The sequence below is a fragment of the Cyprinus carpio genome, chromosome B8 (assembly GCF_018340385.1).
Source record: "Cyprinus carpio isolate SPL01 chromosome B8, ASM1834038v1, whole genome shotgun sequence".
NCBI classification, from domain to species: Eukaryota; Metazoa; Chordata; class Actinopteri; order Cypriniformes; family Cyprinidae; genus Cyprinus; species Cyprinus carpio.
Genome location: NC_056604.1, coordinates 1,260,737 through 1,275,736, shown reverse-complemented (window position 1 = coordinate 1,275,736; position 15,000 = coordinate 1,260,737). Strand labels below are relative to the sequence as shown.

Sequence of the window (15,000 nt, the reverse complement as noted above, 5' to 3'; positions counted from 1 at the left end):
AAATCAACAGGAGATACATTTACTTGAAGCAAAATCACTTAAAATACTCTCATATTAAGAAAAATAATATCTTAATTTGAATTCAAAGGAAAACAATATTATTTTTCTAAACTAATTGCAGATATATTTTCTAGTTTTAATCGTAAACTTACTTTCCATTTGTCAACCCACTTTGCTTCTCAAGTAAATGTATCTCTTGTGAAAAGGGATAGTTCACCCAAAAAATGAAAATTCTGTCATCATTTACTCACCCTAATGTCGTTTCAAACCTGTATGAGTTGCTTTCTTATGTTGAACATAAAAGAATATATTTTTAAGATTGCTGGTAATCAAACAGTTGGTGGTTCCCATTGACTTCCATAGTATTTTTTTTTCCTACGATGGAAGTCAATGGAACCACCAACTGTTTGATTACTAGTGGTCAGGATTAATGGTCTGCACATAGTGACCATGCTCATATGTGACAGAATGATGTGTTGTGTGTTAGTCTCGCCGCTCGCATCTTGTGGCGTCTGGATAAGGATGGAAGCGTGGTCTCGGACACGCAGCTGACCGGGCTGGACGAGCTGGAGGACCACATCTACGACATCTCCGAAGACGACCTCAAGGACTTCAAAGTCGACATACACAACTTCCTAGACTTCTGGCCGCGTTCCAGCAAACCACACACAGTGGACAACGTCTCCCACATCCTCGGAGTGGTGCGTAGACTTACACTCCTCATGATAGATGCTCAGAATTTAACATTTTTTTTTTTCATTTAAACATGATTCAAATAACATTCTCTTTATTAAAAACTTGCAAAACCGTCATTAAATAAAGTTTATTCCATGAAGTGCAACACGGTGAGAATGCACAACAAATTCACTTGTTAGATATCTTTGCAGAAGTGATGCATGAAATACAGTCGACCCAAAATTAATTCAGACATTTCTCACATTATCACAGTTTACACTGAAAAAAAATTATTCTCTTACTCAGTGTTTTTGTCTTGTTTTCTAGTATAAATATCTAAACATTCTTGAATCAAGATACATGTAAAGATATTAAGTCTTGTTTTCTTAAAAAAAAAAAAAAAAAAAAAAAAGTTAGTTTTTGCTTAAAACAAGCTTAAATATCTGCCAATGGGGTAAGATAAAATAATCTTGTTTAGCCTTTGAATGAAGGTTATTTTTCTCACCCCATTGGTAGATAATAACTCTCTGTTCAAACAGAGTGTTCTGATGATGCCACTTATTACTTCTAAATAAGTGTTTTTGATGTAAAAATCTTGAAAACATTATTAGTGGACCTCAGAGAACAGTTCAAAATAAAAAAAGCAAAGGCAGTTCATGACGCCTTTAATCAAAAGGCTCTGTTCAGATGCTGTAACTCTTCTCTTATGTGTCAGATCAACTGTAACGGGTTCATGGTGAGCGATCAGCGAGGGCTGCAGGCCGTCGGTGTGGGTTTGTTCCCGAACCTGTGTCTGGTCAATCACGACTGCTGGCCCAACTGCACCGTCATCCTCAACAACGGCAAGTAAGTGGAGAAACCCCGGTCTTCACATCCTCTGGAGGAGCGTGAGAGCAGACAGGTGAAAGTACGGTGGGTGGGAGAGGAATCAGAGAGAAGATGCAGAGGAAGTGAGAGTCTGAACCGAAAGAGTCGGGAAGGGAATAACCCTGCGGCTCATGTGATGCAGGTTTCCATGAAAAGCATGCATTAACTGAATAGTGTGGCCTGCGTGTGCCACCTGATACACAGATTATTAGTGTTTGCTATCTACATGCATTTATGTCTAATCACGTTTGTGAAATGTCACATTCAACTCGTGATGTGCAGAAAAGAGCTTCTCAGTCAACGGGATTCAATGAAAGGAGAGCACAGAGAGTGCAAGGAAACCAGCTACTTCTAATTTTAGCAAGAAATCACTCGCATGTGTGGCATCAGATATACTAGCATTCAGAAGTTTCTAATCAGATTTAATTGAAATTAATCAAAAGAAACAATAAATACATTCATAATTTAATCAAAGAATTAACAAAAAATTACAAAAGACTTCACATTCAAGTTACTTAAGAATTCCATTTCAAACAAATGCTGTTCTTTTTATTCATGAAAAATAAAATGCATCACAATTTCCACAGAAATATTGTGCAGCACAACTGTTTTAAACATTGATAATAATCAGAAATGTTTCTTGAGCAGTAAATCATCATATTAGAATGATTTCTGAAGATCATGTGACACTGAAGACTGGAGTAATGATGCTGAAAATACAGCTGCACATCACAGAAATAAATTACACTTTAACAGATATTCACATAGAAAACAGCTGTTTTAAATAGTAAAAATACAACCAATTTACTTAATTTATAATTAAAAAAAAAAAAGCATCCTTGATCAGAATATAATACTTCCAAAAAAAAAATTTTTTAAAAAAAATATTCCCAACCTCAGACTTTTAGTGTATGCTGTATTTATAATAAAAGAAACTTTCCACCTCCAGAGACATAATGTGCATGATTAAATGCAATGAATTACACGCAGTTCTTTACTGTGAAAACGAGAACAGGATTTGATTGAGAACAGTATCCTGAGATTCAGTGGTTCTTGCTTTGTGTTTCAGTCAGTCGGCTGTCGATTCTATGTATCACTCTCAGAAGAGGTGGGTCTGTTTAGCTCTACCTCTCTTCATCAGATCTTCATCTCTCCGCTTTCTATCATCACATCCTTCACTCCAGATAATCAACTACCCAAATACAGCCAAAAAACACGACAGAGAGCGGCTTTCCCCTAGTGAAGACTAAATCTAATAAAAATACATTTATTTCATACTAGGTAGACTACAAATACACACACTGCAAAAAAAAAAAATAATAATCCTTTTCTTCCTTAGTGTTTTTGTCTTGTTTTCTAGTTTAAATATCTAAAAACTCTTCAATCAGGATGCATTTACTGGACATGTAAAATTACTTGTTTTCTGAAAAAAAAGTGTTAGTTTTTGCTTAAAACAACCTTTTTTCTCTCTTTTTTCATTTTAAGTCATTTTACTTGTACAGTAAATGCATCCTGATTCAAGAATTCTTAGAAAACAAGACAAACACACTTAGTAAGAGAATCATTTTTTTGCAGTGTATTTATGCGCTTAATTAAAATTCCCTGCAATTGTACATTTAGTGCTATACTTAAAGTCTGCTAAATTGGAACAACTAATTTAGTACTTAATGCACTTTAATTGTGCAGAAGTAGTGTTGAATCCAACTAAAGATATACTGACGTCTATTTGATAGTGCTACAGAGGAACTATTGCAAGTACTATATATTTAAAGACCGATATTATTCAAAGATCATATGATCCTCATCAATAGTGACATTAAAACACATTTTAGGCTTAAAATTAAGAAATGTGCATTGTTTAATTAAAATTTTTGTGAGTTTACAGTAAATATTTTAATAGATTTGAACTATACTTAGTATGAAATAAATGTATTTTAAAGGTCAGTATGAGAGTTTGCTTCCAGCACCTACTTTAGAACCTGGACTAAACACAAAATCAGATACTGATATTTCTATACAACATATTTCTATACAGAGGTGGGTTATTTGAAAAAAGCTGAATGGGAATTCTGTCATCATTTACTCATGCTAATGCAGTTTGTATATCTTCTTCTGTGCTCCACTGAAGAAAGTAAGTCGATGAGAGTGAATGAATGATGACAGAGTTTAATTTCTATAATGATGAGTTGATCTGAGGTGTTGTGCTGTAAAGGCGAGTGCTGATGGGTGGTTGGTCCTTTTGTCTTCTTTTCTAATCTCTTTCACACCTAATAGCAGATTCTTCCGACACATTTCTGTCTTGACAGCTGCCACAACTAATCACCCTTTAATATGCAAATATATGTGAGTTTATGACTTCCTGCACTCGTCTCAAACAACATTTGTCAGGTTTGTCTGTGTGTGGCACTGGGTCTCATTCACTTAGCATGCAAACGCACAAACACTGCAAAAATGATTCAGTGTTTTTGTCTTGTTTTCCAGTGTAAATATAAATATTCTTAAATCTAAATCAATGATCTTAAATCATACTGTTACATGTATTTATTCATTTATTTAAATCTGATTTTATTTATTTATTTTAATCTTATTTTTATCATTGATTTATATACATTGTAAAATATTTTTGTCTTGTTTTCTAGCACAAAAATCTAAGCATTCATAAGTCAAGATACATTTACTTGAGAAGCTAAATATCTTGTTTAATAAAAAATGCATCAAAATGAAGTGAGTTTAAGCTTAAAAAAGAACAAATATCTGCCAGTGGGGACGGAAAAATAAACTTAATTCAAAGGGAGACAAGTTTATTTTTCTGAGCCCACTGGCAGATATTTGTCTTTCTTTTCTTTTTTTTAAGCATAAACTCATTTTGATGCATTTTTCAGAATGTTTCAAAATATATTTAATTGAGATTAAAATGACTCACAATATTAAGTCTCTTTTTTTAATAAAATAAATAAATAAATAAGTTTTTGCTTAAAACAAGAAAAAAAAATGTCTGTGGCATCAGAAAAAAAAAATGTTTTCCATTTTTTAATTAAGTTTATTTTTTATGACCCCTTTCTGACTTCTCCAGTAAATGCATCCTATTTTTTTATTTATTTTTTAGGTAGTTTAAATGGAAAACAAGACAAAAAATACTAAGTAAGAAAATATTTGTGCAGCGAATTTGTGTGTGAAACCTGCGTATGACATTTTCCCGAACAAATCAAAAACTTTCTGAAATGTATTCTAAATCTAGTAAACGTAAGAACACATGCAAACACATGCAATATTCATAAAAATGTGTATAACATGAAATATATTTCCTGTATGCAATGAACTGTATGCAGAAAGGTTTCTCTGAATAACAACACAGCTGTAGTCCGGCTCTGTATTAAAGGGTTTTATTGTGTTTGAACTGGTTTTGAGGACGACAAACTTCTTGCTGTGCATCTTTAGTGAGCGACGAAAGTTTCCAAATTCATTAAAAATGAATCTGTGTGTTGTGAAATTTGTCTCCTTTGCATATGAATATGAATTTGAACGATCCACACAATCACGAGTGAAAAAGACCCATTGTTTCTGCGTCTGCTGTCAGATCAAGTGAAGATGTTGTATATGATCTATATACAAAATGACTCTGGTTTCACTGAACTGAGTAGTTAGTGTTTCTTCATGTTAACTTACTTGATCTGCAGGGCTTCTGAGCGCAGGATCTGCTTGCGAGACTAGTTCTGTATCTTCTCTGGTTCTAATCTCATTTTACGCTCCTGATTCTGTCATAATCCCACTGAAGCCTGTCTGTGTCGCAGAATTGAGCTGCGAGCGCTGGGAAAGATCGACCCTGGAGAAGAAGTGACCGTGTCGTATGTGGACTATCTGAACCTGTCTGAAGATCGCAGGCGTTTGCTGAAGCAGCAGTATTTCTTCGACTGCACCTGCGAACACTGCACCAACAAAACCAAAGACGACCTGAAGATGGCCGGAGCAGTGGTGGAGGGAGAGAAGGTGAATTAAATCACGCTCAGTACAGTTTGCATGTGCATTGGCCTAAAATAACACGACCGTGGAAGCGTGTTCTTTTGTTGATTTTGATTGCTTCCTCATTTGTAAGTCACTTTGGATGAAAGCATTTGCTTAATGACTAAATGTGAATGTAAATGCTTGTTTCTGCCATGCAATACAAGTATAAAAAAGGTCATTGTGAATTTATCCTACAATTCTAGAGTTCTAAAGTTTTTTATCAGAATTATGAGTTATAAATTTGCAATTCTGTCTCTTTTTCTTGAATTCTGAATCTACATCTCTCGATTCTAGCAATTTTTTTCTCTGAATTCTGAGGTTAAATCTTGCTATTCAGACTTTTTTTTTCTCAGAGGAGATGTAAACTCATAATTCTAAGAAAAACAAAACCATAACAAGAATTGCAAGATGTAATAACTTTTATTAATTATTAATAGCTTTTTGCAGTTGTGAGATATAAATTCACAATTCTAAGGTAAAAAGTCACAATTTTTTGTTACATTTTTAATAAATGTCTTGTGTTTTCGTCATTTTTATTAGTTTTTGTTAACATTTTAATTGGATATTTTTAAATATATATTTAAAAAACATTTATATATTTTTAATATATTTTTAATATAATTTTATTCATTTTTATTTCACCTCTAGTTATTTTAATACTTCAACTTAAACTAAATTTTTAAAAAAATGGCAAGTAGATGAAACATTATTTTTTTATTATTATTATTTTACTTCAGTAACAGATGCTTTGTTACTTTTAAGTAACAAAAATGTTTTTTTTATGGTTTTATTTTTTAGTTTCAGCAAGAAATACGTTTATAGACAGGAAATGCAAAATAATTATTTTATAAGATTCCATGCATAGATCATGTAATGTTATATAGCATTATCATATTAAATATATATTTCAATAATAAAAAAATAAAAAAATAATAATAATAATAATGAAAAGGATAAAAAATTGTCTACTTTGAATGAATAGGACATCTTACAATTCTGACTTTTTTTTTTCCTCAGAAGATATGCAAACAGAATTTATTATAGTCTTTTTTTCTATGAATTCTAAGATAAAATTCACTTTTTTTAAATGTTTTTATTCTGTGACAGAAATGAGATTCCACATGCATCCGTGTCACAAAAATACACAGAAAGAGGCTGTTCATGCTGCTCTTTTTTTAATGCAGTGAAAGCAGACAGTGACCAGCCATAAAAAGAACAAGAAAGTCCTGTGAAAGCATCATTAAAGCAGATACGCTGGTTTGAGAGAGCATGAACGTGAATAATGACGACACAGCAGTGTACGCTAAGTAGTGGCATGTGTGCAGTGAGTGAAGCATAACAGATGCACACATATGAGTGAGTTTCCAGCGTCTGTCTGCAGTCCTGGAGAGATTAGTGCGGTTAAATATAGCAGTCCTTCACTCAGAACACTAGATAAGGAGCAGAATTCCAGTCTGAGACACAGGCTCGTATTACTGACCCTCACAACACAAGAGTAACGTATAATGAGTCAGAAGAGTGAAGGACTTTCCATTATCTGGAAGACTGTGTGTGTGTGTGTGTGTGTGTGTGTGTGTGTGTGTGTGTGTGTGTGTGTGTGTGTGTGTGTGTGTGTGTGTGTGTGTGTGTGTGTGTGTGTGTGTGTGTGTGTGTGTGTGTGCGTGCGTGCGTGCGTGCGTTTCATTCAGAAAGATTGATTGGCCCATGAACGAAAACTGAGACACATTATGTTTATATTTAATCATTGGGAAGTCTGTCAGATTTAAGTGAAGTGGATTCGATTTGTTCATAGAATCAGTTCAACGAATCAGTTCATTTCACTTCAGTGAATGTTTACTTGAAATAAATGTGATGCAGTTTTACGTTTTTGCTCTCAGATAATTAGTTCAATGCTGCTGTTCGTTTAGTTGCATTAAGTAGGGTGTTGTGTATTTTTATTAAATTAATATATACATATTTAATGTCTATTACTATTTATTAAATTACTGTCAATAATGGGAAAGTCTGAATGACTCAGTTCATTCAGAGAATCAATTAATCCGTTCATTTCACTGAATTAAAAAATATGCAAATTTATATTAGTTTAAATGTTTTTTTCACAAAATGGTATCAAGTAAAGATGTTTTCTAGTTTTATTATTGCATTTATTGTAAATTTATTTTAACTTTATGGTGTAACATCACTGAGATGGTAATGAATGATTTTGCAAAGTTATTAAATTTTTTTGTGCTGTACTTCAATACAGTAGTAAGTACAAAAGAGTCTATAAAGAATAAATGTAAAGTTATTTTATGCTTTGCATAATGCAAAATTAATTATTTTCTTAGATATCATGAATAAATAAGTGATAAAAAAACAAATATAAAAAAAAAACTTTTTATATTAAACAACATAATTGAGATTCCCATTGTTTTGTGCTGTACTGTTGGCAAAAATAATTGTCAGATATTTGTAGTAGATATTGCCTATTGCACTTTTATTTAATAACTTGCAGTCTAACAACTTTTTAAAAAGACCAGCTTTCAAATGATGACAAGAGTTTGTTTGATATAAGAACTATGAGCCAGAATCATGTTTAATGTTGAATTTTATCTTCTGCTCTGCAGGTGCCAGAAGAAACGGTGAAAGAAGTCACAGAATACAGCCGGACGATGCTGGAAAAGATGGAAAAGGCCCGGATAGAAGCCAACTACAACGAGGTACTGATGAGTTTGATACAGACGAGCTGCGCCGCTGGAGATGAAAGCGCAGGTGTTTAATGTGTGCGTGTGCGCAGGTGGTGAAGATCTGCCGCGAGTGTGTGGAGAAGCAGGAGAACGTTCTCGCCGACACACACATCTATCAGCTGCGCATGTGGAGCACGCTCAGTGAGGTGTTGTCCTACCTGCAGTTCTTCGAAGAGGCGGCGACTTTCGCGCGCAAGATGGTGGAGGGATACCTGTGAGTGTGTGTGTGTGTGTGTGTGCATGCATGCATGAGAGAGAGAGAGCTTCATTCAGTCATGAATGCTTAAAAACACCTTTATATGCATGGTGCAGGATGTGCAGATGGGTGGGGAGGGATACCTTGAGTTGTGTGCATGCATGCATGAGAGAGAGAGCTTCATTCAGTCATGCAAGCTAAAAAACACCATAATATTGCAAGATGGTGGAGGGATACCTGTGAGTGTGTGCATGCATGCATGAGAGAGAGAGCTTCATTCAGTCATGAATGCTTAAAAACACCTTTATATGTGTGCAAGATGGTGGAGGGATACCTGTGAGTGTGTGCATGCATGCATGAGAGAGAGAGCTTCATTCAGTCATGCAAGCTTAAAAACACCTTTATATGTGTGCAAGATGTTGGAGGGATACCTGTGAGTGTGTGTGTGTGTGTGTGTGTGTGTGTGTGTGCATGCATGCATGAGATTGAGAGCTTCTTTTAGTCATACACGCTTAAAAACACCTTTATATGTGTGCAAGATGGTGGAGGGATACCTGTGAGTGTGTGTGTGCATGCATGCATGAGATTGAGAGCTTCATTCAGTCATGCACGCTTAAAAACACCTTTATATGTGTGCAAGATGTTGGAGGGATACCTGTGAGTGTGTGTGCATGCATGCATGAGAGAGAGAGAGCTTCATTCAGTCATGAATGCTTAAAAACACCTTTATATGTGTGCTAGCTGGTGGAGGGACACCTGTGAGTGTGTGTGCATGCATGCATGAGACTGAAAGCTTCATTCAGTCATGCATGCTTAAAAACACCCTTATGTGTGTTAGGGGTGTGAATCGTCACTGGTTTCACAATTTGGTTAGATTACGATTATCATGTCAACGATTTGATTCAATTCGATATCACGATGCATCACAATTATATAAAAATTTATTTTGTGCATTTTTATCAAATTATATGCTTTTTAAAATAATTACAAATTATTAATAAATAATTTTAATTAAATAATAATTAAAAGTAAAACACTGAAATAATGGCAGGTGGAAGCACAAGTCAGGCAATGCACACATGTCTCACAGCGCATATTCTGTGCAGTGAAGCCCACTGCGATTGTCTCTAGCGCACACACTAAGCTTGTTTTTCCATAAATCTGCCCAGATCTCGGATTTAAAAATAGTGGGTGCATTTTTTTAATATGGTAATGATGTCAGCAGGCTAGAATTGATTACGGTCTATTACTGTATTGATGCAAAAATTAATTTCAACGCCCCTAATGTGTGTGTCTGTTGAATTAGGAAGCTCTACCATCCCAATAACGCTCAGCTGGGAATGGCCACGATGAGAGCCGGCGTGACGCACTGGCAGGCTGGCTTCATCGAGATCGCTCACGGCATGATCTGCAAAGCCTACGCCATCCTGATGATCACCCACGGCCCGACACACCCCATCACCAAAGACCTGGAGGTAAACATGACACGCACCCTCAGTGGAGTTCACAGCAATCTTGCTGATGCACTATTAGAGTGTTTATTGCTATTAAGATTTTTTTTTTTGTATTTAAATTGTAAATTTTTTCAATATTTCTGCTCTATTTATTTATTTATTTGCTTGTTTTAAATATAATAATATATTAATACAATATTTAAATTTTATTAAATAGGTGAAATAGCTATTTTAGTGAAAAGCATCTAGATGAAATAAAACAGGTTTATTTTATTTCAGTTAACATTTAATTAAAATTTAAACAAAAATAACAAACAATTTTTATTATATTTTTTAACATTAAACAATAAATAATCATTCATAGTCAAATTATTCATTATTACTAATTACTCATATTTCATGGTTTACTTAATACAAAATAAATAATTTTGCAAGATACCATATATAAATAAATTGTTATATATTATTATAATATCATGTTAATTATAAATATATTTTTTGACGATAAAAAAGATTTTTTTCAACTTGAATGCATGTCATAAAGTATGCATTATACTCTATATGAATTCCTTTATGTACAATTCATTACAATTACATTACAATGCATAAAGAAGTACATTTATATATATATTCTTAATAATAAAAACAATTAAAATATTTTCATTGTGATGCATGCATTACTTTATACAAAACATATTACTTTATGCAATAAGTGATTTTCTTAGATGCCATGCATAAATAAGTAATAGAACTGAAGATTATATACAAATATAATAATATTAAATATATTTTTAATAATAATAAATATATATTTTTTAATTTCCAAATTGAATGCATGATGCAAAATAGATGACTTTGTGAGATACCATGCATACAAATGATAGAAATTAGAATATGTATAACAACAATGTAATATTAAATGTATAATGCAGTTTTTATGAATAAAACATAAAATGTAAGAAAACATGATACAAAGATTATTGCATACAATGCATGATGCATGACTGATATACAATACAAGCTTCCCAAGTGCGTTTGAATGCAACTTGATATGCATGACTTTTCAACTCCAAAAAAGGATTTGTTGAGCGTGTGAAACAGCATGCATGTTTAGAAGGATATGCGTTTGAACATGTCTGTGTCCTCCCATCAGGCCATGCGCATGCAGACGGAGATGGAGCTGCGCATGTTCAAGCAGAACGAGTACGTCTATCACTCCATGCGCGAGGCGGCACTGAAGAACCAGCCCATGAGGATGATGGCAGAACCGGTAGCCGAGAGCATTAAGAACCTGTTTCGCAGAAAGTGAACCACATCGACGTGATCCACTGTGACAAACACGCTCAGGTCGACGCTTTCAATCAGAAAGAGGAACAAAAGCAGCAATATTCAGAATACACACTCTTAAAAATAAAGGTGCTTCACGATGGCATAGAAGAACAGTTATTGTCTAAATGGTTCCATAAAGAAACTTTAACATCTAAAGAACCTTTCTGTCTCACAAAAGGTTGTTTGTGGCGAAAGAAGGTTCTTCAGATTATTAAAAGGTTTGACTGAACAGTTATCTGTGGAACCAAAAATGTTTCTTCTTAGGCATCTCTCTTTATTTTTAAGAGTGTATATAAAGTCAGACATCTAGATTAGGAAGCAAATCTCACACAGCGCTGCTTCAGTTACAGATTCATTTCTCTACATGATGATTGTGTGACAACTCTAATAAGATTTTTTTAAACTCTTCTTTGTTTTTGAGTGTCATTAAAGTTTTTTGTAATTAAAATTTCATCTGGTTTAAAGTATGATGTTTGTGTTTTAATTACTCTGTCAGTGCTCAAGAGATTGAACGAGTTATACAGCATTTTGTGTCAGTGTTTCTCCTCAAACAGACACAAATGAGTCAATAGTCATCATTCAGAAAGAGTCTAGAGCTATAGAATCAGTGCTTGAAGCATTTGATGAGAAATGACTTCATACTGACTTGTCTGCAGATTTTGAGCACAGTTTGAGATATTACTTTCTGAAACTCGAGAGGAGACACACATGAAATTATCAGTCTTTTTCACACACACACACACACACACACACACACACACACACACAAAAAAAAAAACACACACTCACACTCACACACACACACACACACACACACACACACACAGACACACACACACACACACACACACACACACACACACACAAATAAAAATCTAAATTTTAGTTAATTGTAGAGAGGACAACTGTGATATTATAGAGATCTTCATTGTGCTTTTCTTTCTTCCAAGAGTATCAGTGTTATTTTAGTACAATTGAGATATAATTTTGGTTAATATGTTGAATTGATTTTACTTTATTTGTAGTTAAAGTTTTATTAATTCATTTTTTATTAGTTTAAGTCATTTTTAAATATGTTCATATAGTTTTTATTTATTTATTTGTTCTAGCTTATTTAGTTTTAGTTATTTTACTGCTTCAAATAAACTAAACAGAAATGTTGCCCTTTTAATATTCTAGATTTTAATTATTAGTGTTCTGTTTTCATTTTAATTTAAGATAAAGTTTATATATATATATGTGTGTGTGTGTGTGTGTGTGTGTGTGTTAAATTTTATTTGTTAATTTTAGTTTATCTAGTTTTTAGTATTAAACGTTGAATTTAACTAAACAAAAATGTAGCATTTAATATTTTGAATTGTATTTTAATTATTTATTTTCTGTTTTCGCAATAATTTACATTTTTTAGCAATTGTTTATTAGTTATTTTAAATAAATCTATATAATATTTATTACATTTTATTCATTAGCTGTAGTTTAATTAGTTTTAGTTATTTTAGTACCTCAAGTTAGACTAAATAAAAATCAGAAAAGTTGCACTTGGCAGCCAGCTGAAATAAAATGTTTTCTTTTTTGCCTTTTATTTTATTTAATCTTTATTTTATTTCTAATAAGGAAAATGACATATAGAGTTTTATTTTTAGAGTAACACATGCACAACACAAACCTTCTTTTTCAAATAATACAGATAAACACAGATCTGATTTTGAGAAAACTTTAATAAAAACATCCCTTTATGTTATTCTTTTTGTCAAGTCACGTGAGTGTGTCTCTTTTTAGGCCAGGCGTTTGCTGATCCTCTTGTAGACGAGGCTGCCAAGCGTCAGAGTCTGAAACACAACAGCAATCCCATGATTTTAACTCTATAAAACTCTATAAAATGTCACATGTGCTGATGATAAACTCACTCACATTGACCAGTGTGTTTCCATCCACCAGCTCGGTGACGGACGTGACTTTGTTCAGGACGGTCTTTAGCTTGTTTCCCTCTTTATTCACAACAGCCTAGAACACAAACAACAGCATTATCATCAATGCAACGAGATGCTCGTAAACTCCTGCATGCAGGTCTGTGAGCGCCGCGTCACCTTGATTTTCTCTCCGGTCAGGGATTCGATCTCAGCCTCCTGTCCGATGGTGAAGCTGTTGATCATGACTTTGGCTCCGGTGGTGACGGTCACTTTGAACTGATCTCCGTTCTCCTCGATCTCAGTCACGCTCTTGATGTCTTTGCCTTTCTCAATCAAATCATCAGGAAGACCTGAAACCATAATCAAGTGATTAGCAATGCAATGCATGAAATAATTAATGCAATGCATGAAGCATTCAATGCAATACATGAAATACTCAATGTAATACATGAAACAATGAATGCATAATATGAAATACTCAATGCAATACATAAAATAATTAATGCAATGCATGAAATATTCAATGTAATACATTAAACACTCAATGCAATGAATGAAACAATTAATGCATAATATGAAATACTCAATGCAACACATGAGAAATACTCAGTGCAATACATGAAACAATGAATGCATAATATGAAATACTCAATGCAATACATGAAATACTGGGCATTTTATCGGTGGTTCATTTACATCCAGCATTCAATTTGGATTTGCACTCACCGACGGCCTTCATGAACTCCACGAATCCCTCCTGACTCTCCAGCTGATACTTCCCACCGAACGACATGCTGACCGATGAATGCAGAGTAACTCCAGAGAGTCTAAGAGATGCTTTTATATCATCAAACACGCAGATGAAGAATCATTAAACTGACTGGATGAATCTGATTGGCCGATTACTGTGAAATCAGGTTAAATGTCATGTGGGGTGAAACAGTGCACAGATCTATAAAAGCTTAGGTTTGATCAGATCCTGGCCTTCACCTTTGCCCTCATCAGCGTGACATCATCACCAGGGCTATCAGTGTCAGTGAGACATTATTGTAGATTGCAATATTTTCAATTAGGTTTTTATTTTTATATTTTCTGCTTTCACTTAAATTTTAGTGGAAGTTTTAGCACTTTTGTTGTTTGTTTTTGTCATTTCTATTTTTGGTTCATTTGTCTGTATTTTTTAATATTGTTTTATTTATTTGTATTTATTTATCTATTTTAGTACTTCAAGTTGAACTAAATGGAAATGAGTAATGTTGCCTTGACCACTAGTTAAAATGAGTTTACATTTTTTAATTTATATCAGATAACATTTATTTTATTTTCGTTGTGTTTTGCCAGTTTTATCAGTTTTAGTTTGCTTTAGTTTTAATTATTTTAGTACTTGAAATTAAACTAATCAAAAATTTAAATAAAAAATGTTGGCTTGGCAACTAGCAAAAAATTAAATAAGTTTAATTAATTTTTTTTATAATGAATTTTATTTCAGTTAACAATTATTACATTTTTGTGTTTTTGCCAGTTTTGTTATTTTTTATGTCTATATAGTTGTATGAATTTTTTTTATTTCAGTTTTAGTTAAAATTATGCTAGCATTTCGAGTTAAAAAATAACAAAAATTCTCAATCAAAAATGAGAAATGTTGGTGTGCCAACTAGCTGAAATAAAATGTTTTATTTAAAAAATAAATTAATATAACATTTTATTTCATTTTTTTTTTTCATTTTATATATATATTTAATGGTTTTAGTTTTAAACTGTAATTACCCTGATCATCACACTCTAATTGAACAATTGTAGAATTGTTCATATCAGAATATTAATAGATACACAAATAAGGA

The 15,000-nt window shown here is 33.2% G+C and overlaps 2 protein-coding genes across 3 annotated transcripts in view; one reads left to right on the top strand and one right to left on the bottom strand.

Annotated features, from left to right (window-relative positions):
- The window catches only part of smyd1b (SET and MYND domain containing 1b), a 15,178-nt gene extending 3,462 nt beyond the window's left edge, over window positions 1-11,716 (top strand). The window contains exons 3-10 of one of the 2 annotated variants that reach the window (XM_042729196.1): window positions 488-701; window positions 1,391-1,521; window positions 2,612-2,650; window positions 5,334-5,529; window positions 8,151-8,243; window positions 8,321-8,484; window positions 9,773-9,941; window positions 11,074-11,716. In XM_042729196.1, coding sequence (XP_042585130.1) covers window positions 488-701; window positions 1,391-1,521; window positions 2,612-2,650; window positions 5,334-5,529; window positions 8,151-8,243; window positions 8,321-8,484; window positions 9,773-9,941; window positions 11,074-11,229 — 1,162 coding nt within the window. In that variant the 3' untranslated portion in view covers window positions 11,230-11,716. The remainder of the gene's footprint in view (window positions 1-487; window positions 702-1,390; window positions 1,522-2,611; window positions 2,651-5,333; window positions 5,530-8,150; window positions 8,244-8,320; window positions 8,485-9,772; window positions 9,942-11,073) is intronic. The other variant, XM_042729197.1, reaches the window with a different exon arrangement.
- A 1,233-nt stretch (window positions 11,717-12,949) lies between these two features.
- fabp1b.1 (fatty acid binding protein 1b, tandem duplicate 1) lies at window positions 12,950-14,045 on the bottom strand. The gene is made up of 4 exons (XM_019124255.2): window positions 13,886-14,045; window positions 13,337-13,509; window positions 13,161-13,253; window positions 12,950-13,078 (listed from the first exon to the last, which is right to left on the bottom strand). The coding sequence occupies exons 1-4, from the start codon at window positions 13,950-13,952 to the stop codon at window positions 13,025-13,027; spliced, it is 387 nt and encodes a 128-aa protein (XP_018979800.1). The 5' UTR covers window positions 13,953-14,045; the 3' UTR covers window positions 12,950-13,024.
- Between the last annotated feature and the right edge of the window lie 955 nt (window positions 14,046-15,000).